General features: G+C 40.2%; 1 protein-coding gene across 1 annotated transcript; it reads left to right on the top strand.

Annotated features, from left to right (window-relative positions):
* The first annotated feature begins 8,364 nt into the window (after positions 1-8,364).
* Positions 8,365-19,785, top strand: LOC139735498 (cyclic nucleotide-binding domain-containing protein 1-like). The gene is made up of 13 exons (XM_071646255.1): positions 8,365-8,437; positions 9,436-9,514; positions 10,197-10,339; positions 11,416-11,605; positions 12,333-12,481; positions 13,651-13,790; positions 14,463-14,524; positions 14,994-15,072; positions 15,881-16,013; positions 16,786-16,895; positions 17,497-17,647; positions 18,822-18,889; positions 19,657-19,785. Exons 1-13 carry the CDS (start codon positions 8,365-8,367, stop codon positions 19,783-19,785), a joined length of 1,506 nt encoding a protein of 501 aa, XP_071502356.1.
* Positions 19,786-23,085: the final 3,300 nt, after the last annotated feature.

Raw genomic sequence — 23,085 nt, 5'->3', positions numbered from 1 at the left:
TGTCAGCGTACGGCCAATCGCACGTGTGGATGCGGGCGGCGCGCCGCGGCGGTGCTGCAGGGTACGGGCGCACACGGTGCTAGACTGTCTTTCTGTGGTATGACCGCACAACATCAACTCACCGGAAGGTGGCGCACATACTCTTTATGCGTTGTTGGAACACTACTTTCGGTTGCAAAATCTCTTTGGTTGAATCCCGAGTTCAAACTTTAGAAACTACTAGGTATTATAAATACATAAGATTCAAATCGAGTCACTCTTACTAATACTGTAGTAGCCTATATCTGTCATTACTTCTTTTTTCTTTGAGTGTCGATACAATACTTTGTAGTTTGTGACTCATTTTTTAGTTTTTGGTGTTATAACGGCAGGGGTATAAATTATAGTAAACAAATTTCGATCATTCGACGCGTTCCGACTAGCATGATTATTATTATTATTATTTTTTTCAGCAGAGGTTATCACTTTTTCGAGAGACATTTAATACTGAGAGCAGACCTATGCATTAAAAGGGATAGTTGAGTTTTGGTTGAGAACTGGTTTCAGATTTCTAACTTTTTTTGTGAGATAATGAGAAACCTCCTATGAAATATATAAAAGAGCATCCAATTCCAAGAAGAATTCAATGTTTAGGTGCCTATTTGATAAAAAAATGGTTTTGAAATGACTGAGATATCCAATATAAAACGATCCTAATAAAAGATGGGACCAAACTTTTATTACGATCGCATTGCTTTAGTTTTTGGATAGGCCTATTGTTGCATCCATTTCAAAACCATTTTTCAATCAAATGAACTTTGAATTTCTCCTAGAATGTCACTCCTCATGGGCGTCACCAGGGGGGGTGCGTTGGGTGCGAACGCACCCCCCTTCAGATCCTTAAAAAAAAAAAAAAAAAAAAAAATCAGTCTGCGAGCGACCTCAACGCCGGACGCTAAATAATTATTCTTTTCTATTTAAAAAAAATATATATTTTGCACCAGGGACACACACACACACACACACACACACACACACACACACAAAAAAAAAAAATCGTCGGCAAAAACATTTCGCACCCCTGGTTCTGGCAGCACTGATTTTATACAATATCTATTAGTATTCTACAGTGTTTACTATTTATCGACCGTACTGTACATCCGTACGATACGGAGCACTTATACACGTTTGCATGTACGTATGCTACTTACAAGTATGTAGGGTCTATGTACGTTACTTCTGACCAATCCATATTGCCAGCCCAAGAGCAAGCCTTAGCCTCATTAAAAAAAAAAGAAAAAAACATGGAGGGGCAAGCATATTTTAGTTCCCCCCCCCCATAATTGATAATTACCGAAATGAGAAGATTTTCTTGCTTTTGAAAGAAAACAAATGTTGCCCCCATAAAAATATTGGAAGGCAAGCGCACCCACCCCACATAATCATAATTGCCGCGATGAAAAGATTTTCTTGCTTTTTGTTAGAATTCAAGAAATCTGTCCAATTATTTCACCCAAAAGCAGTGGCGTAACTACGGAGGGGGGGGGGGGTGCGCCCCCTCCCAATCCGCTGGTAAAAAAAAAAGATTTACCGAAATAGTAGTTCAAGTGTTAGTAAACTGCTTTTGAATGAAAGGGTGATCCAGAAATAAGATATTTTTCTATGATTTCTTTTAACCATAATTAAATAGGTATATAGTGTGAAACATTGTTCAAAAAGCCCGGACCCGACAAAAGATTGTGATTCCTGGTTGGCATTCTGCATAATATAAGCAGGATGTGCGCAGTGTACTCAGTACATCCGAACGAAGAGTCGCTACAATGTTGCGCAATGTGATGTAGAATGTACACCTTTGTACCTTACGCTTCGTTGTATCAAAGCTAGATCATTGATTTTGCAGTGTTGCTTTACATACTAGTCTATATGAAAATGTCTTGCATTGCCAATAAAAAGACTTGACATGGGCTATCTCCTAACTTTTCCATGTATACAATACACACACACAAACAAACACGCACAATTAGTTTAGGGGATGCTCTAAAGTGCAGATTTTGGACATCCTTTCCCCGCTTGGTCACTTCGACGCCACCTCGCTGGTCATACCTCCCCCAGTCATGAACATAAACCCACACCCTTGACTACCAGTGGCGGATCCAGGGGGAGGGGCGCACCGGGCGTTCCCCCCCCCCCCCTCTAATTTCCAAAGCGAAAAAAAAAAATAATATAGCTGCAAACGGCAGTTTTTGGAAGGTAAAATGTCAAAATTTTCAAGCTCGCTCGCTCCTCTCGCTTGCATTTAGTCATAATGCCATTCTCCCTGAAGTTGCCGCCAGTAATTGCCGGCAGTTGCGCCTGCTGCGCCCCCCCCCCCCCTTAATTTCCAAAGCGAAAAAATATAGCTACAAACGGCAGTTTGGGGACTGTAAAATGTCAAAATTTTCAAGCTCGCTCGCTCCGTTCGCTCGCATTTAATCTTTATGCCATTCTTCTGATGTTGCTGCCAGTAATTGCCTGCAGTTGCGCCCGGTGCGCCCTCCCCCTCCCCCCCCCCCCTTAATTTCCAAAGCGGAAAAATATGGCTAAGAACGGCAGTTTTTGGACTGTAAAATGTAAAATTTTCAAGCTCGCTCTCTTCGCTCGCTCGCATTTAATTGTTATGCAATTCACCTGATGTTGCTGCCAGTAATTGCCAGCAGTTCCGCCCGGTGCCCCTCCCCCCTTAATTTCCAAAGCGAAAAAATATGGCTAAGAACGGCAGTTTTTGGACTGTAAAATGTAAAATTTTCAAGCTCGCTCGTTCCGCTCGCTCGAATGTAATCATTATGCTCTCCTGATATTGCTGCCAGTATTTGCCAGCAGTTGCGCCCGATGCGCCCCCTTAAATTCTAAAGCGAAGAAATATAGCTACAAACGGCAGTTTGTTTGTTTTTTACTGTAAAATGTCAAAATTTTCAAGCTCGCTCGCTCGCTCGCTCGCATTTAATTGTTACGCAATTCTCCTGATGTTGCTGCCAGTAATTGCCGGCAGTTGCGCCCGGTGCGCCCCCCCCCCCTCCTTTTTTTCCAAAGCGAAAAAATATGGCTCCAAATGGCAGTTTCTGGACTGCAAAATGTCAAAATTTTCAAGCTCGCTCTCTTCGCTCGCTCGCATTTAATTGCTATGCCATTCACCTGATGTTGCTGCCAGTAATTGCCAGCAGTTGCGCCCGGTGCGCCCCCCCCCCCCCTTAATTTCCAAAGCAAATAAATATGGCTTCAAACGGCAAGTTTTGGACTGTAAAATGTCAAAATTTTCAAGCTCGCTCGCTCGCTCGCTCGCATTTAATTGTTATGCAATTCTCCTGATGTTGCTGCCAGTAATTACCGGCAGTTGCGCCCGTTGCGCCCCCCACCCCTCCTTTATTTCCAAAGCGAAAAAATATGGCTCCAAATGGCAGTTTTTGGACTTTAAAATGTCAAGATTTTCAAGCTGCCAGTAATTTGTCGTTTCACACCGTCATTCCATAATCCATTTATAGGGGGTACAACCCCCTCCGGCACTTCCACACCCTCCCCCCACCCTTGCTCGCTCCCTCGCATACTAACCCCCCCCCCCCCCCCCCCCCAAGATGAAATCCTAGCTACGCCGGTGCCCTTTCCCCGGTTGGTTTCCCTCAAAAAACAGTAAAAGTCTAGGGATTGAGAGCTTCCTATATTCCAAATGTCTGTCCAAAAAATCTCGTAAACATTTAGTGTCAAAACGCACCCCCCTTGAAAAAAAGCTGGTGACGCCCCTGCTCCTCTGTAGCATTTCATAAGTGGTTTCTTATATAGTAGGACCCTATCTCGCAAAATGTTAAAAGCTCAAGCCTCATTTCCACCAATACTACCATACCACACGTTTTTCTTCTGCATGGACGAACTTGTTTCTTCTCTGGTTAATATCACTTAGCATCTTTGTAGGTTCGCAAAATGTTCAACTTTTGTTGATCGATCATGTACCCACTATAAGTTGAATTGTCAAGGGGATGTTGATGGTCATACTTGCAACCAATAAATTTATTGACAAATTGCCCTTCATCGACCCTGAAAATAAGCACCATTCAGTGTTTTGAAGTAAGAGACTTGATAAAAAAAAAGAAATAAAAAAAAACAATGTTAACATAGATCGTCAAAGGGCAATTTGTCAATCAGTTGCAAATAAAAACAACTGACGCAGGAATCTTTAATTTGAATATGCTGCCTTTTGGTCCTCCTCTCTCGTCTTCGACTTTTTACAGACCATTTCATTTCCATTTATAAAGGTGTCATTCTCAAGAGGACAGTTTGTTTTTTGTTTTGTCTTGTTTTTACCTTTAAGCAATTAATTCACAAGAAACTGATCGTTTGTTACTAGTTTAACGTTTCTTTAACCAAAATACACTGTAGGATGAATACAATTCTGTACGATACTTGATACTAATAACTCCTTGTTGCAACCCTTACTCGAAACTATTGATACTGCATGGGCGTCACCAGGGGGGGTGCGTTGGGTGCGAACGCACCCCCCTTCAGATCCTTAAAAAAAAAAAAAAAAAAAAAAATCAGTCTGCGAGCGACCTCAACGCCGGACGCTAAATAATTATTCTTTTCTATTTAAAAAAAATATATATTTTGCACCAGGGACACACACACACACACACACACACACACACACACACACAAAAAAAAAATCGTCGGCAAAAACATTTCGCACCCCTGGTTCTGGCAGCACTGATTTTATACAATATCTATTAGTATTCTACAGTGTTTACTATTTATCGACCGTACTGTACATCCGTACGATACGGAGCACTTATACACGTTTGCATGTACGTATGCTACTTACAAGTATGTAGGGTCTATGTACGTTACTTCTGACCAATCCATATTGCCAGCCCAAGAGCAAGCCTTAGCCTCATTAAAAAAAAAAGAAAAAAACATGGAGGGGCAAGCATATTTTAGTTCCCCCCCCCCCATAATTGATAATTACCGAAATGAGAAGATTTTCTTGCTTTTGAAAGAAAACAAATGTTGCCCCCATAAAAATATTGGAAGGCAAGCGCACCCACCCCACATAATCATAATTGCCGCGATGAAAAGATTTTCTTGCTTTTTGTTAGAATTCAAGAAATCTGTCCAATTATTTCACCCAAAAGCAGTGGCGTAACTACGGAGGGGGGGGGGGGGGGGGGGTGCGCCCCCTCCCAATCCGCTGGTAAAAAAAAAAGATTTACCGAAATAGTAGTTCAAGTGTTAGTAAACTGCTTTTGAATGAAAGGGTGATCCAGAAATAAGATATTTTTCTATGATTTCTTTTAACCATAATTAAATAGGTATATAGTGTGAAACATTGTTCAAAAAGCCCGGACCCGACAAAAGATTGTGATTCCTGGTTGGCATTCTGCATAATATAAGCAGGATGTGCGCAGTGTACTCAGTACATCCGAACGAAGAGTCGCTACAATGTTGCGCAATGTGATGTAGAATGTACACCTTTGTACCTTACGCTTCGTTATATCAAAGCTAGATCATTGATTTTGCAGTGTTGCTTTACATACTAGTCTATATGAAAATGTCTTGCATTGCCAATAAAAAGACTTGACATGGGCTATCTCCTAACTTTTCCATGTATACAATACACACACACAAACAAACACGCACAATTAGTTTAGGGGATGCTCTAAAGTGCAGATTTTGGACATCCTTTCCCCGCTTGGTCACTTCGACGCCACCTCGCTGGTCATACCTCCCCCAGTCATGAACATAAACCCACACCCTTGACTACCAGTGGCGGATCCAGGGGGAGGGGCGCACCGGGCGTTCCCCCCCCCCCTCTAATTTCCAAAGCGAAAAAAAAAAATAATATAGCTGCAAACGGCAGTTTTTGGAAGGTAAAATGTCAAAATTTTCAAGCTCGCTCGCTCCTCTCGCTTGCATTTAGTCATAATGCCATTCTCCCTGAAGTTGCCGCCAGTAATTGCCGGCAGTTGCGCCTGCTGCGCCCCCCCCCCCCCTTAATTTCCAAAGCGAAAAAATATAGCTACAAACGGCAGTTTGGGGACTGTAAAATGTCAAAATTTTCAAGCTCGCTCGCTCCGTTCGCTCGCATTTAATCTTTATGCCATTCTTCTGATGTTGCTGCCAGTAATTGCCTGCAGTTGCGCCCGGTGCGCCCTCCCCCTCCCCCCCTTAATTTCCAAAGCGGAAAAATATGGCTAAGAACGGCAGTTTTTGGACTGTAAAATGTAAAATTTTCAAGCTCGCTCTCTTCGCTCGCTCGCATTTAATTGTTATGCAATTCACCTGATGTTGCTGCCAGTAATTGCCAGCAGTTCCGCCCGGTGCCCCTCCCCCCTTAATTTCCAAAGCGAAAAAATATGGCTAAGAACGGCAGTTTTTGGACTGTAAAATGTAAAATTTTCAAGCTCGCTCGTTCCGCTCGCTCGAATGTAATCATTATGCTCTCCTGATATTGCTGCCAGTATTTGCCAGCAGTTGCGCCCGATGCGCCCCCTTAAATTCTAAAGCGAAGAAATATAGCTACAAACGGCAGTTTGTTTGTTTTTTACTGTAAAATGTCAAAATTTTCAAGCTCGCTCGTTCGCTCGCTCGCATTTAATTGTTACGCAATTCTCCTGATGTTGCTGCCAGTAATTGCCGGCAGTTGCGCCCGGTGCGCCCCCCCCCCCCCCCTCCTTTATTTCCAAAGCGAAAAAATATGGCTCCAAATGGCAGTTTCTGGACTGTAAAATGTCAAAATTTTCAAGCTTGCTCTCTTCGCTCGCTCGCATTTAATTGCTATGCCATTCACCTGATGTCGCTGCCAGTAATTGCCAGCAGTTGCGCCCGGTGCGCCCCCCCTTAATTTCCAAAGCAAATAAATATGGCTAAGAACGGCAGTTTTTGGACTGTAAAATGTAAAATTTTCAAGCTCGCTCGTTCCGCTCGCTCGAATGTAATCATTATGCTCTCCTGATATTGCTGCCAGTATTTGCCAGCAGTTGCGCCCGATGCGCCCCCTTAAATTCTAAAGCGAAGAAATATAGCTACAAACGGCAGTTTGTTTGTTTTTTACTGTAAAATGTCAAAATTTTCAAGCTCGCTCGCTCGCTCGCTCGCATTTAATTGTTACGCAATTCTCCTGATGTTGCTGCCAGTAATTGCCGGCAGTTGCGCCCGGTGCGCCCCCCCCCCCCTCCTTTTTTTCCAAAGCGAAAAAATATGGCTCCAAATGGCAGTTTCTGGACTGCAAAATGTCAAAATTTTCAAGCTCGCTCTCTTCGCTCGCTCGCATTTAATTGCTATGCCATTCACCTGATGTTGCTGCCAGTAATTGCCAGCAGTTGCGCCCGGTGCGCCCCCCCCCCTTAATTTCCAAAGCAAATAAATATGGCTTCAAACGGCAAGTTTTGGACTGTAAAATGTCAAAATTTTCAAGCTCGCTCGCTCGCTCGCTCGCATTTAATTGTTATGCAATTCTCCTGATGTTGCTGCCAGTAATTACCGGCAGTTGCGCCCGTTGCGCCCCCCACCCCTCCTTTATTTCCAAAGCGAAAAAATATGGCTCCAAATGGCAGTTTTTGGACTTTAAAATGTCAAGATTTTCAAGCTGCCAGTAATTTGTCGTTTCACACCGTCATTCCATAATCCATTTATAGGGGGTACAACCCCCTCCGGCACTTCCACACCCTCCCCCCACCCTTGCTCGCTCCCTCGCATACTAACCCCCCCCCCCCCCCCCCAAGATGAAATCCTAGCTACGCCGGTGCCCTTTCCCCGGTTGGTTTCCCTCAAAAAACAGTAAAAGTCTAGGGATTGAGAGCTTCCTATATTCCAAATGTCTGTCCAAAAAATCTCGTAAACATTTAGTGTCAAAACGCACCCCCCTTGAAAAAAAGCTGGTGACGCCCCTGTACTGGGATAATTCTTTTTTTTTTTTTTTAAGGGATCAAAGAATATTAAAGAACTCTCTTCTCCCGCTCTGAAAACATGCAATACACAGGGGCGGATCCACGAATTTCGTAAAGGGGAGGCGCACTCCCCCACCCCCCTCGATTTTTTCCCCTTTATTTCTTTTGCTTTAACAAAAAAATAAAGAAGGGGCACTAACCCGGTACACCCCCCCCCCACCCCCCGGATCCGCCAATCATACATAAAATTTGTATCACTAGTAGGGAAGCTACATTGGCATGCTGATCATCGTCTTTTTCATACACTGTTGTACTGAAAAATACATACAAAGAGTTCAGTAGTGAGTCTGCAAGTCAGACTAGCGCCTACGTTGCTAAGAACGCTGCGCTACTGCCGCATCGCCGCAGGTTGTAAAGAGAAGACGGTAAAATCCAGTTACACAGCAATATTTCAGTAATTTTCTGTTAGATCGACATGGCTTTGGTTCCAAAGGAAAAAGGAGATGCCGTGTGGAGTAAACGAGATCGACAAAAAACACGTCACGAAGGTTTGTTGAGAGCATACTGTTTAGGACAGTGTCCTATCTTGCCATTCCGCGAAAATGTACAGTCCCAGGCGTAAATGTTTGTGTTAGTACCAGTTAAGGCCGTTCTTGAAGTCACAAGGCAACGCGAACAAGGCCTAAGGGCCAACCCAAGGCCAAGTCTTCTTCTTCTTTGTTACCGTCCAACACTCCTGTGTGCAGAGGCCATCCAGACAGGGGGTGCGCAGATGTTGGTAGCGTGGAGAGAGAAGTTAGAAGCTAGTTGCTTTGCTCTTGAGACTTGGATGTACACGTAGGCCTCAGAGTGGAGGGTTGCTGTTTTGAAAGAATCCTTGTTTGTTTAATGTCAGTGACTGTCGGTGGTGCTGGTACAGTGGTAGTGCGTTCCAATCTGTGATAATACTTCTTGGTATGAATGAGCATTTGTTACAGTTTTTGTTTGTGGCGATTGGAATAGAACTTGTAGAAGGCGACCTCCAGAGAACCCTTCGGACTGTATGCAGGGCTTTTTGTACGGAGGTGGATAGGCGAGATGGATGTTCTCCTTATATGAGATAGAGATGGTAGACTAGTCTAGTGTGAAAGTTACTAGCAGTGTGACTTGTGAATATTCCCAACTTAATGGTCTGTACGTTTGAAATCAAGAATAACAATACCAGAACAACAACAACAGCAACAACAACAATGATAGCAGAAAATGAGGAAGAGCGCCAAATGGATAAATAATGCCCATCCTAAGAAATCTTGTTTCGAAGAATTTAATATCTGATATGATTGTATATTGACAATGTTTATTTGGTGCTAGTGTTACAATTGAGATTCGTGGATGCAGAAGTTGTCAAACAAAACTGAAGGTTTGGTTGTAATGCCTTTGTGTTGTATACCATGCAAACAATCTTCTTTCAATTTTTTTGTTTAACCATATTTTTTTCGCATAGAACAAAAGGCTTTCAAGAATTAACTGTAATCCATATTGTGTCTTTTTACCCTTTTCATTACAGTTACTACAGACACTGATGCTCCAGTTGTAGACTATGAGAAACTCAATTGGCTGTGTGAGTTAGATGGCCTGCGGTCAAGGTAGGACATGCAACTTGTAAAATATTCTGTAAACAGCATGTTTTTTTCCCCCAAACAAATGTCAAGATGTGTTTTTGCACTAGAAGGTATCAGTAAAATTCACTTCTGCAGCTTGATTTTCATGAAGGGCCATTTTGTCATGATGATAATAGTTACAGTTTTGTGACATAGTGGTTGTTATGTAAGTTTGCAAAATACAAAATGATTATTTGTGGTGCCCTTAAATATCTTTTTTTTTTTTTTTTTGCAATAAAGCAATGCATTCTCCACTTATCTGAGCAAAAATAATCAATTTGCAAAGAATGTAATGTTCTTTCTGCACAGCTAGTGTTTAGGCTGGCATGATTATATTTGTGTTACAAGCATGCACTGATTTTAACTCGGCTGAAGTCCACTTTTTAATAGTTAGAAGTGCGTCCTGCAGGTAGTCATGCAGTTAGGTTGTAGAACTAAGGAAGTGGTATCAGACATAAATGACATAAATGAAGCTAAGAAACAGACATGAAATATTTCCTGCTCAGTGCTGGTCCATTCTGTAATTGATGTTATTTGTACTGGTGTGTGAAGATATGAATCTTATTGACCAAGATTCAAGTTACTAAAATGTATGTAGTTTATATGAAGAAAATTTCTTTGAAGCATCAAATTCTATTCTTGTTGACTGCTAATTTATTTAACATAGCATTGAGGGAGGACAGAGCTCTGAGGAGGCACACAGAACTTTCATGGCCAACTACAAGGATATGTTTGTCAGCAAGAAACCCAAGGCAGGAGGCACTGTTGGCAAAGAGGAAAAAACAACATCCAAGGGCCATGCACCAGCAGGTGAGGAAAAATAGTCATAGCAACAGTAGCCATAGCAACCAGAGTGGCATAGCTGCACTTCAAGTAAACAATTCATTCCTTCATGCACACTAGGTGGTCAATACTCGACAGTGAGCATTCACCTTGAATGATTGTGAGCTGATTGTTTGTGAAAAGTTAGGGATGTGAAAAACCAAGACATTTTTTGCATTTTTTGATGTACTTGTCATTGATATTTCAGGCTTTAATTTGGGGAAAGTGATGCAAGTTTGTAGTTTTGTGTAAGATATTCAAATCAAAGAATTGCAAATTTATCAATTAAGTCAAGGGAATTTGATTGATAGAAGGACTAGAACGAAATGGTGGATGAGACTCTGGATTTGTAATCAGGAGAACCTGCTAATCCTGATCCAGCTAATCAGATCTGGCTTTGAATCCTGCCCAGTGCAAGCATCCTATGATCATCATTCTATTCACAATATCCAGCTTAACCCATGTGTGATCATGGTTACCAGGTAACACTGGGGTAACAATGACAGCAAAGCCTGCTGGGAGAGTAGTGCAAATATTGCACAGGCTACTCTGGATACATAAGGCTATATCATCAGTATCATATTCTATTTAGCATTAATATGATTAATGAGTAACTTAACTTTTCTTTGTCTCTTCCTTTCTGTGCTTTATTTCTTTTCTGTTTATGCTGTGAGAGGAATTTCTCCTGCCCTTTGAGCACTCAGACAGAGTGGTTAGGGATATTACAAATACCCTGTATCATTATCATCATTATTATGATGATGATGGTTGTCATGTTAACATTACTGTAAAAGTGGATATTTTCACGCTACTAATTTTTCGCGCGTGGCCGGGTAAGAAGAGTTTCGTGTTTTTCAATTACGCGGAATCAAGACATCAACAGCTAAAACATATGGCACGCAAAAATATTTGCGTGCTTTTATTTTCGCGCTAGCTTCTGGTTGCGCGAAATGCGCGAAAATTTCAACACCGCAAAAATTTCCACTTTTACAGTATTACTTAAAGCAGTTTTATTACTGTGATATGGCATAATGGAGGATTTTATGATCTTTGTTATTCCAAAGGTTCGTCAGGACCCACAGTGGTGAGGAGTAAGAAGAAGAAGCATCCCAAGGAGGAGGAGGAGGTGGAGGATTCAATCAGCCATGACATCAGGGAGCACATGGCTAAGCTACACAAGGAGCGCAAGATTGTGGATCCTGTCATCATCCAAGCCAACAGGATCAAGGATCTTAGGACAATCCTCAAGAAGTTGTAAGTTTAAGCTCTCTCTCTTACTTTGACCAGTTTTAAAGAGATTTGGAATTATTGCAAGTTGTTATTGAGAAATTATTGTTATTGAGAAATTCCCTCAATCCTCCTTTACTCCTGAATATTTCTTTATTTTTGTTTGGTTTTAGTGTGTTTAAGGAATATTTTATTCTATATAAATTATCATCGAGACTTTGATACAAAACCGGCACGTGAAGTAAATTTTCTGTCTTGTTATATAGCATTCATGTTTTATGGCAAATGTTATGAATCAAATGACATGTCTAGATGTGTACATCAAGTGTCAAACAAATTTCAGTCATAGGTATTAGTAATATTATGTAACAGAATATATGATGCTCCATTACCATATATATTTACCTGTTGTGAAACATGGATTAATGTGCTCTAATGCAATAATCAAGATGTTTATTATTATCTAGAGAGTTGACAACAAAAGCTACAAAAATAAATGCTGAAAAAGTTTTCATAAATTCCATATTTTTTCCCCAACATAGGAAGTGTGTAGATTGATGCCAATACCAGATGTACTAGATTTGTTCTAGATGTGCGCATCACTTGCTGTGTCTCATAAATGAAAACAACGACAAAAACCAAACAGCCAAAAGCCTTTCCAAAGATGTCCCTTTCACCAAGTACCTGTGAAGTGTGTTTGCTTTAAATGCATGATGCCTTTCTATGTGCGTGTGTGTGTTGTGATCCTTGGCAGGCCATATGAGCGCAAGGCTGAAGAAAACGACGTGGTCTTCTCACACCTGAAGTCATTTACAGAGCTGTCCAAGCAGCTTACAAACACTGAGCTAAAAGAGCTGAGCACACTTGTCACTCTGGATGTATGGAGGGATGAAGGATACACAGGTAATATGACAAGTGTCGCTGACAAATATATGTCTATCCCTCTCTCTCCCTCTCTTTCTTTCTTTCTAACTGTTCCTTTAAAGGCCACTGCACAATATACAATTTTTGGTCGCACGAATGACTGACTTTGGATCTGAAATAAACAAATGTGTTTATTCTGACGCTATCCTGATTTATTTCAGATCCAAAGTTGGTCAGTTGTGCGACTGAAAGTTGTATAGTGTGCAGTGGCCTTTACTCTCTGATTGCTGCACAAAATGCAACATCCCTTCTATGCAGAAAGGCTCTACGTGCAAGCGATGCCAATATCTACCATGTTCCAATGTTTTCTTTGCCAATAGCCCAAATAAGAGATAGGAATCATACACCATTGGAAATCCTTTGCACCAATATTGTATCATCAGTTGTGTTCCATCAACTGTCATATTGCTCCCAAGTCTTCCTTACATTGTGTGGACATCTTTTTCAGGGAAATTATTTCAGTGATAGCTTATCAAAAAGCTTAGTAAATTATAGCCAGATGCATTGGCAAAGAAACGGTTGGTGAGTCTTTGATGAAAATAAATATTACTTTCTTTACATATCATCAATCAAAAGAGAAACCAAGTTTGTTCAGAATTTTAAGTTAACAATTGCTAGTAAGTAATGGCCAGCAGAAACAGTGCAAGAATGATAACCTGACAATGGCAAGGAGCAAGTTGAGAATTAAGAAGTATAATGTTATTGAAAACTTCTGAGCAAAGTTTGTTTTTAGTGAGGGGCTGACATTGTTCAGGCGAACATTAAAAGTGTTTGTCAGGTTGCCACAAAATTGTGAAGTTCTACGATGCATTTTGTGTCACAGAGTCTACATTCTACTATTTCATGACTACGTAACAGCTCTGAATCTGATGACTATGCCCCCGTGTCTTAGATGCAATTTTGGCAGATGTGTGATTATTTCTACTGCATGACAAGAGGGGTCCAGGGCTTCATTTCATAAAAAGATGATGTGACAGCAACTCTTGCTGGAATGGCAATTGCCATGGAAACAACAAGAATTCAGCTTCATGATTGGCTGTTGCTATTGGAGGTTGCCATTCCAGGAAGAGTTGCTATCCTAACATCTTTTATGAAATGGGGCCTAGATGTCTATTGATTGATTTTCATTTTTCTTCCTTTTCTCGTAGTTTTTGCCAACAGTGGATTTTACATCGTTCTCAAAGGAAGTGTGGTGCCAGAAACAAGACCCTGGGTGAGATTCCGAGGGGCGGGCAAGGTACCCCTTTTGATCACAGATCCTACTCAGAGCAGAGAAGGATTCCCAGAGGTGAATATTGCAGTCCCTTGTAATGTCTGTTTAAAACATAACTCACAAAAGCACATCCTTGCCAACTGTCAGCAAAAGATGTCTTGACAAAGTCATATTATACTTTGCTCTTTCATGTTGTAAGCTGTGTAATCTAGGTACGAATGACAACCCCTTCAGCTGTATTTGGACATGGCTCTCAGCAGAGTGTATCTCTTCCGCAACTAAATGGCTGTTTATATCTGTTTTCTACTAAATAAGCAGCATGTTTGTTGTCCTCAAGTGTTCCATATCTATTGACATTTATACAAAAGTCAAATTCTTCTTACAAGGACCTGGAGTCTTACTGCACAAAGTTCTTGTTTGTCTAATACGTCCATGTACTCAAAGGCCAAACATCTTACAAAACTCTATGCTTAGTACAAATACAACTGAATGTATGCATTAAAACTTTGTACTTTCTATACACCTTTGAAAGGGCCAAAAAACTTCGTTGCAATACAAATTTGTATGACTTCATAGTCTTCTGTGCTATCCACATATCAGGAATATCCACAATTAGTTTGCCCCCACAAACAGCTGGTGTTATATTCCTGGAAATCATCTTTGCCTGAAGGTTTAAAAAGAAAACCGAAACTGTATGTACAATCTATCACTGTTGTCTTTTCTTCTGCAAACAATATTCATGTGCAGCTCAAGGTTGGGGACTGCTTTGGAACCCTGGAACGACTCGATGGTCCTGAAGCAAATAGCAAGTAAGTCCTCTGATGGGCAGCATGTTTATACAGCTTATTGTACCTCATTCCCAAATATAGTTTGTGACTGAGTTTGTCTAACATGATGGATCACCTTGTATATTTGTACAGGAATTAATGTTGTAAAGTGGTACTATATCTCGTCTTGTATGTGCTTGCGATCATATTTTGAATAAATACAGACCAAACTTAAAATGACATGAATGCATAACTTGGAATTTGCTCTATATAATCCAGGTACTCTTTTTCTCACTTCGATGTCATTGTGTTCAATGTAGCTCCATCAATGGATTAAAAGTCTGAATTTGTATTGATTATCAGTGAAAAGCCAAAGACTCGTGGGTTGTGAAAATAAAGATCTCAACTAACTGCCAACTGAATGGTTTCTGATATGTCCCTTTCATTCTATTGCATATCTCAACTTCCAATTAGTTATGCCATTTTGTTGCATCTATGTAATTCCTTGCAGAGTTCTGACAGTGACAGTTGCCTCAGTTCCGGCAGAATTTCTTAAGATATCCAGCAATGATTTCAAGCGGATCACAGAGGTAGGTCCACCAACTCCTACACTTTCATTTCGTCCTGTTTGAACTTCAACATGCTGAATACATCAGATGTATTTCCAAACAAAGGCCAGATTCACATGAGAGTGATGGAGAAATTTGATTGTATGATAAATAAGCATAGCAGATGATAAGAGGATACCACTTGAATTGATTATTCTGTTTGTATAAAAACTTAGATCATGTAACTTCTTTCAGTTTGGAGTGTCAAACATAGATTAAACACTGGCAGAAGCAGTGGTGTCTTTTTGAGCATATACCTGTAAGGCAAACAGATGGTTATATATCTATATATTTATATATTCATATGTTTATATATTTACAGTTAACAACAAAATTATTCATACCCCTGGGAAATTTTTAGTTTTGAGCAGATTTCTTACAAGTGGATGATGGAGTGATGGTGATTGGGTGTTATTGCTCAACATTGCTATTGTCATACAAATGAGGTTAAACTGGAATTAATGTCAATTTATAGAGGACAAATAAGAGTAAAAAGTTAACACCCAATCACAATCACCCCATCCTTCACTTGTAAGAAATCTGCTCAAAAAGTAATAATTTCTCAGGGGATACAAATGATTGTGTTGTTAACTGTATATATTCATATGTTTATATATTCATATATTCATATATATATATAGACATATAGATTGTGTGTGTGTGTGTATGTGTGTGTGTAGTGAAACAAAAAGTAATACTTTAGTAATAGCAGGGTTGGTGTGTCTTATTGTAAGAGACAAACGGATAATGTATCACATTGTTTTCTCAAACTTTTCTCTCTCTCTCTCAGCAAATCCAAGAGCAGGAGAACTCAGAAAAGATCAACCTGATCCAGTCCTGCAGGGCTTACCAGCTCTGGCCCAGACAGTCCCTACACAGACTGGCCCAGCTCCTTGAGTGGACCAGCTTCCCAGAAAACACAGGTAAAGCAAGAGGATTAAACCACACAGGATCACTGTCTCAGATTTTCAGCAATATTGCATACTGGTAGTTCTTGCTTTGCCCCCTAGTGTAATTCCTCTTCATCATATTCAAGTTGACTTCAATAGATTGAGTAAAATGTACTGTCAATGTTTTATGAAAACATGTTCACATTCTCATAACTTTGATGAACCCTCTACGATTCTGTTTGTTGGATTTCTGCTGTTCTATTTTGATTTTAGAGTTTATCAAAAGCTGATTGAAGCATGTTGTGGTACGAATGTATTGCATATTAAGCTGTGATAGGGTTAGTCTAAGTCAATGAAGATTTCTGGTTGACACTTGCAGTACTGTGCAAACATGTTGTATTCTCAAACAATAAGATTAACTCCATTGCAGCCAAAGGCTAAGTTTTGGGGGTGTTTTTTTCCACACAATAGCTGAGGCACTCTGAACAGTGGTATACACAGGTTTGAGGAGACCTTACCATAAGTAGAACATTGTCTCAAATAGAGGCCGTCATGGAAATGCAGCACATCAGTGAAACTTGGATACTGCTAGTAAAAGAGTTATTCGCCTTGGTCTCTGAATTCAACAATGTACATAGCATTCAATAAACATGCAGTATCTTTCAATATAGCATTCAATGGGCATGCCGTATCTTACGAAGCATTCAATGAGAAATTAGGCACATGAAAAGAACTGTTGTTGCAACGTGACTATAATGATGTCCCTTGTGTATTTCCCACGTCTTTATCATTGTTTCTGCATTAGTGTTGGTCAGTGAGGGCTACCTGTGTCCATTCATGGGCTTTGTGAAGTCCGGCCAGTGTCACGTCCTCAGACATGTAGAGGTTAAACATCTCCTACCGAATGGAAAGGAGGTGAGTCAGCTGCAGTGATGTCATCATCACTGTGTTCTTCTCCTCCTTTTCTTCTTTCTCTCTGATATATCTATAGTTCCTGTCACATGAACATAACACACACATACACACACAATAATAATGATGATGATGATGATGATGATGTTGATGATACTACTACTACTACTACTACTACTACTACTACTACTACTAATAATAATAATAATAATAACAATAAATGGTCTTTTTTATAATGCATTTCCACACATCTATTTTGAATGAAACATATATAGAGTCGAGTTGTGCAGCTATGATTCATTCAAGGGCATATCTGGACTCAGAATATTTCAGTGCCAAACAGATTTAGAGATAATTTGGCTCTCTTGATCGCATTTGATGTTTTAGTGAAGAGATTTTCATGCACTTAAAAGGATTGTATCAATGTTTCATATGTTTGTATCTCATTGCAAGCATAAGAGATAAGAAGTTAACATCACATCACACTCCCTTTACAACTTTGGCTCAAATAAAACTTAATGTCGCATGTGCAGAAAGAACAGGAACATCTAATTAAATTTGGAGATACTAATACTGTTGTAAAATATTTGTCATGATGTTCCAGGAAAAGAGACACAAACAGGTTGTGATGGGGGAACTCTCCAAGGCAGAGTCCTTCGGGGAGATCAGCATCCTAAGGAATGAGCCCATCAATTCCTCCATCGTCACGGCAACCACTGTGGAGCTAGGTGTCATCTCATTGGAAAAGATAAATGGTGAGTCAACATTCCACTGATGAAATTCTCCTCTACCATCATGTCATCTGCAACTGCACGGCATTCACTCTTTCCCTTCCTTTCTCGAGCAAAAGATATAAAGGTATTGCAAGGAAGTAATGTTGACTGCCCCATCTCAGTTTTCATCCATTATTACCTCCGCCAAGGGAGGAGGTTATGGTTTCGTTACCGTTGGTTTGTTCATTAGTTAGTTCGTTTGTCTGTGTGCAAAATAACTCAAAAAGTAGTGAACGGATTGGGATGAAACTTGCAGGAAAGGTTGAGAATGACACAAGTAACAAACAGTTAACTTTTGGCAGTGATCTGAGAATTTTTTGGGAATTTATGAAGGATTTTTGATATTTTGGCAAGTAGGGTCAATGAACTTGGGAGTTCAGGCTGCGCGTATTTGAGGTTTGCATGCACGCACTAAAGTGCGTGCTCTAGTTTCTGCTAGGGCGAGGCGCGCCGTGCAGCTGAGGGTTTGTGACGTAACAAAGGCTTCTATATTAGGAAATCGGGCAACTTTCAGCACACAATGCTACATATGTACGTATCTATATTGGTGGAAATCACTGATATCTCTATGGAAGAACAAGATCAGTGGTGGAAATGAGCTGCATGCTTGGCGGAGGTCTGCGCTCTCAGAGTGCTTCTCTAGTTACTTTTGGGATATCTTGTTTAGGACATTCCTTTATTATTTCTACTTTCACGATGCCAATATCTGGTGATGATAGGTATGGAGAAGGAGATACAAGAGACTCCCATAATAACAAAGTCCTTGGGACCAGCAGTTTTCTTTTGTTATACTGTAAAAGTGGATACTTTTGCGCTCAGCAGGGTAAGAAGAGTTTCGCGGGTTTTTAATCCTGCGGAATCGAGACATCAACTACTGGAACATATGGCAAGCAAAATAATTCGCATGCTTGTATTTTCGTGCTAGTTTCTGGTTGCGCGAAATGTGCAAAAACTTCAACACCAAGAAAATTTCCACTTTTACAGTATTGAAATTTTGTTACAGCTGAACAAATATGAAGATGTTAGGATGATTTTGACACCTGAAGTTTTACTTGGTTGTAATGAAATTTCATTATAACTGTGTTCACTTTAACGGCAGGGTGGTATAGTTGCAATATACAAAGATCTAAAAATCATGTTTTCTTTTCCCTCACAGAATTGGATGAGACGACCAGATCCCTTCTCCTTCAGTCCAATGAGACTCTCTATGAATCCCTATCAGAGGTGAGTTTCTCACATCAGCCATGTCAACATTGTTTCTCGCATCCCTTACCAACTACTGTCTCAGAAAGTGGGAATTGAGATTCATCAATTAAATTTATCCCCATTATCTTTGTGAGCTCGAGCTTGAGTGATCTCAGCCCAAAAAAAATTGTTCTTAATATGTCAAGTTAACTTTTCATAGTGACTATAAATCAAATGTATTATAATTACACTGTGTCATTTCAGTAAGCCTTGATCGTACATGTATTTTGATTTCAGGAGCCCGAATGCATGCACTTTGCTAATGAATGTTTCTTCCTGTCAAGGAAATTATTGTATATGCCATGTATGTACGTGGTCTTATTGTCTAAAATCAACTTCACTCCAAAATATTTTAAACAAATGAAATGTCTTATTATCTCCAGGGTGAGAAATCACCTACTTCGCTTCTTGAAGAGGGAAAGGCATATTTCTAATTCCTTCACTGGGGTTATCGATAATGGCTAACCGCTTGCATAATTCTTTCAAGCACTCATTTGCAAAATATCGTACTTGCAAAATATGTAGTATCTACAGTATTGTTTTAAAAAGACATTTATTGCTTGGTTCAAAGTAGGTAATGCAATGAATTGATTCATCAACCCCACAATTTGAAAACAAACAAGCAACATATTTCTATGACAGTACACAGGTGTTGTAAGGTCTAAAGGAGTTTGTTTACATAACAATCAGATGTCATATGGAAGGCGCAAATATAACATTTACGTTTCTCTTTCCACCCCATGTAGACTGAGATCCACAGTGAATATATTGACCAAGAACAGAAGCGGGAATGGAACCAGTTCAAGCACAACGTCCTGGTGGACGTTATCAATGCCCGCGGCATCAGACCAGGCTACGGCAAATGGGCCAAGTGAGGGCACCAAACACAGAGAGCAGACCGTCAATCGAAGCTTTCATTTGCATGACGTAACAGCTGAATGTTTTGTGACATGCCTCCTTCATCCCAATTGCAATACACTATGCATAGGCAGTGAATACTTTTATGCACTCTACATCTATGCAATGTTTATGATGTTTTATGATGTTCGACTCTACAGCAATAGAAAATTTCCCAATGTATGCAAACTTCAAGAACTTCCTGTTATAACCACACATGTTTGAAGTATGCTTGAGGCTTGCCTGACATGGCAGTGATTAATTATGCAAAATCAATCCTGTCCTTTAAATGGAACCATTTGCAGGAGATATAAATAGCTCAGTACAGTGGATTTCCGTTATAACGAAGTGCTCGGGACCTGCAGTTTTCTTTCATTATATTGAAATTTTGTTATAACCGAACAAATAAACAATAAAGAACATAGAGCTGATAATGTTGGAGCCTAAATTTTTACTTCGTTGTGACTGGAATTTTGTTATAACCTTGGTCGTTATAATGGGAGTGCACTGTACTATGTATTTGAGCCACAAACATCTGTGAATCTATCAATGAATTGCTCTATACCAAGGCAATGCTATGCAACTAAGTGATCTTGTGTCTTTGCAAAACATGAACTTGATATGCAAATGCCGTGAAGTAGCAATATTACTATTCAGTAGCTCAACCTAACAGCTTGCCAAAGTTATTGGTCAAATGGGCTCTTACCAAACATGTCTTTGTGTCATTTTGTTTGTCTGTAATCTAAAGGCAAATAATACTGTTGTCAGCCTTTATTGAATTCCTTGGAAATTATTAGGTTTACTGCAGTACATGCACACATACATGGTGTTACTGTTGTGGGGTTTGGATGTTCCTATTCAAATCATTAGATGACTCTATACTGTAAACCCAAACAATGACAATGTCTACATTATCTGAAAGAGGAGCTGTGAAACAACATGCATGTAAATGTATTGTTGCTAGGACTTTATGTATGATGAGTGATATGATGTGATAGTTTTGCTGACAACATCGTAACAGAGTACTGAGTATTGGTATTTGCTCAAATGCTAGATTAGTTATCACACGCTGTGCTCTTTTCTTTTCATTCAGGAAGACTTTATTGTACTTGGAAAGGAAATTTATCAAACTAAACATCGCTTGCCACGTGTTGTTTAGGGACCACAGAATTAGGATGACATCATAGTCCCATAACCACTGCCATTACGTCTTGAACAATTTTCTACACGTGTATTATGAAGAACAAAACAAAATGTTTGAGTAGCATTAGCCCCTTGGAGACTGAGACAACAAATAAACTGAGAAACAATATTGTAAAATTGTATATGATTATACAAAGAGAAGACTGCAAAGGAAACAATGAAGCAAAGAAATTGAAATATGCAAACATATTTTATTTTGTACATATTTGTGTATACTCTATGTACAGTCTATGTATATATCGAAAACACTGAGATTAGATCTAAGATCATGATAAAAGAAAGACTGAATAAATGTCAGATTTATTAACACCATGATAATGTCTATGCAATTGTTTCACATCATTGCAGTCAATACTGTATGATAGATGCGATTGTTGAGCATGCATATCACAAATTGCATTATTCGTCATCATAATGTTATTAGACACTTATTCTATAGCTGAGGTGTGCAGTGCTGTGCAAATTACAATCAAGCGGTCCATCTCTAACAAAAAACAAACAAAACAAAACAAAAAACATACAGTGGACTCCCATTATAACGAAGTCCTTGGGACCAGCAGTTTTCTTTCGTTATATCGAAATTTCGTTATAACCGAACAAATATACAATGAAAATACATAGAGTGGATAAAGTTACGGCCCTAAATTTTACTTCGCTGTAACCGGAATTTCGTTATAACCGTGTTCGTTATAACGGGAGTGCACTGTACACAAAAGGAATACATGATTGTAGCAAAACTCTCTAACTGAAGATTTAGCAAACTTGCTGGTTTGAATGAGAGTATGTGGCAAACTTGATTGCAATAACCTGCCACACAATGGTTGCTCAGGACAGTACATCCAGCAACTAGCCACAGACACATGATCGATCAGATGTCGGTATCGTGAGGCGATATCGCTTGATATCAGCTATAATATGTGATAGGGAGAATTTGGTGTCAACTTTCACATCCTCTCCTACAGCACTCCTTGAGCACAAGATCGAGGATGCAGCCCCATTAGCACAAAGACCATGAGCAGTCCCCATCTACCTTCAAAAACCACTGAAACAGTAGTTAGACCAGTGTGTGGAAGAGGATATCCTGGAAACAATCCCTGAGGACCAACCAGTAACATGGTGTTCACCATTAGTGGTACAGCAAAAACCATGATTCAACAGCACACCCAAAGATGAACAACAACCACACATGATCAGAGCCAGTGTTGATCTGAGAGCGGATAACGAGCAGATGGAACACAGCAGAATCACGCAAACACTAGTAGTTGAAGATTTCACCGGCACCTACAAGTTCCATGATTGCCAGGTCTTCTCAATGCTTGATATGAGACGGGAATACCACCAGCTTGTCCTTTGATCCCCAAGGGACATAGCGACCTTCAGCACACCATGGGAAAACATGAGACCAAAACACCTCATCTTCAAAGCCTAATCATCTCGGGATCTTTTGGCAATCTTTTGGCAATATCCCAAGTCAAAAGTGTCTGAGCCAAAGAGACGACATCCTGATTGGGGGCAGGACACTAGAAGAACACAATGAGACGCTGAAGAAGGTTGCTAGAAAGAGCAAAAGATTTCAACATCATCTTCAACGAGGAGAAGTGTTGATTTGCAGCAGAGCAGTTGGAGTTCTACGGGTACCTCTTCACCAAAGATGGATTGAAGCCAACCAAGGACAAGGTGAAGGCTGTGAAGGAATGCCCACCACCAGAGTCAAAAGAAGCAGTGCGGAGCTTCCTGAGCATGATTGGATATTTATCCAAATTCATCCCCCACTACGCATCCCTCACAGCCCCTTTGAGAGAACTTGCCAAGAAGGGTGTGAAGTACAAATAGGGGAAAAAAAAAACAGACTGCCTTTGTGAAACTGAAGGACAGTGTTACATGTGACAATACAGTCACATACTTTGACCCAAAAAGAAAATCATCCTGCGCACAGAAGCAAGCTTCCATGAGGGCTTATCAGCCGGCCTGTTCCAAAGACTGAGAGAGGACTTCAACCAGTTCACTTCATCAGCAGAGCCACGACAGACGCTGAGAAGAGATACAGTCAAACAGAGAAAGATGTGTTGGCCATC

This window comes from Diadema antillarum, unplaced genomic scaffold (genome assembly GCF_040938485.1).
Source record: "Diadema antillarum isolate AM-2024a unplaced genomic scaffold, OU_Dant_1.0 seq00000581_RagTag, whole genome shotgun sequence".
Classification (NCBI taxonomy): domain Eukaryota; kingdom Metazoa; phylum Echinodermata; class Echinoidea; order Diadematoida; family Diadematidae; genus Diadema; species Diadema antillarum.
Note: the sequence above shows the minus strand (reverse complement) of the source record. Positions and strands in the feature narration are given on the sequence as shown.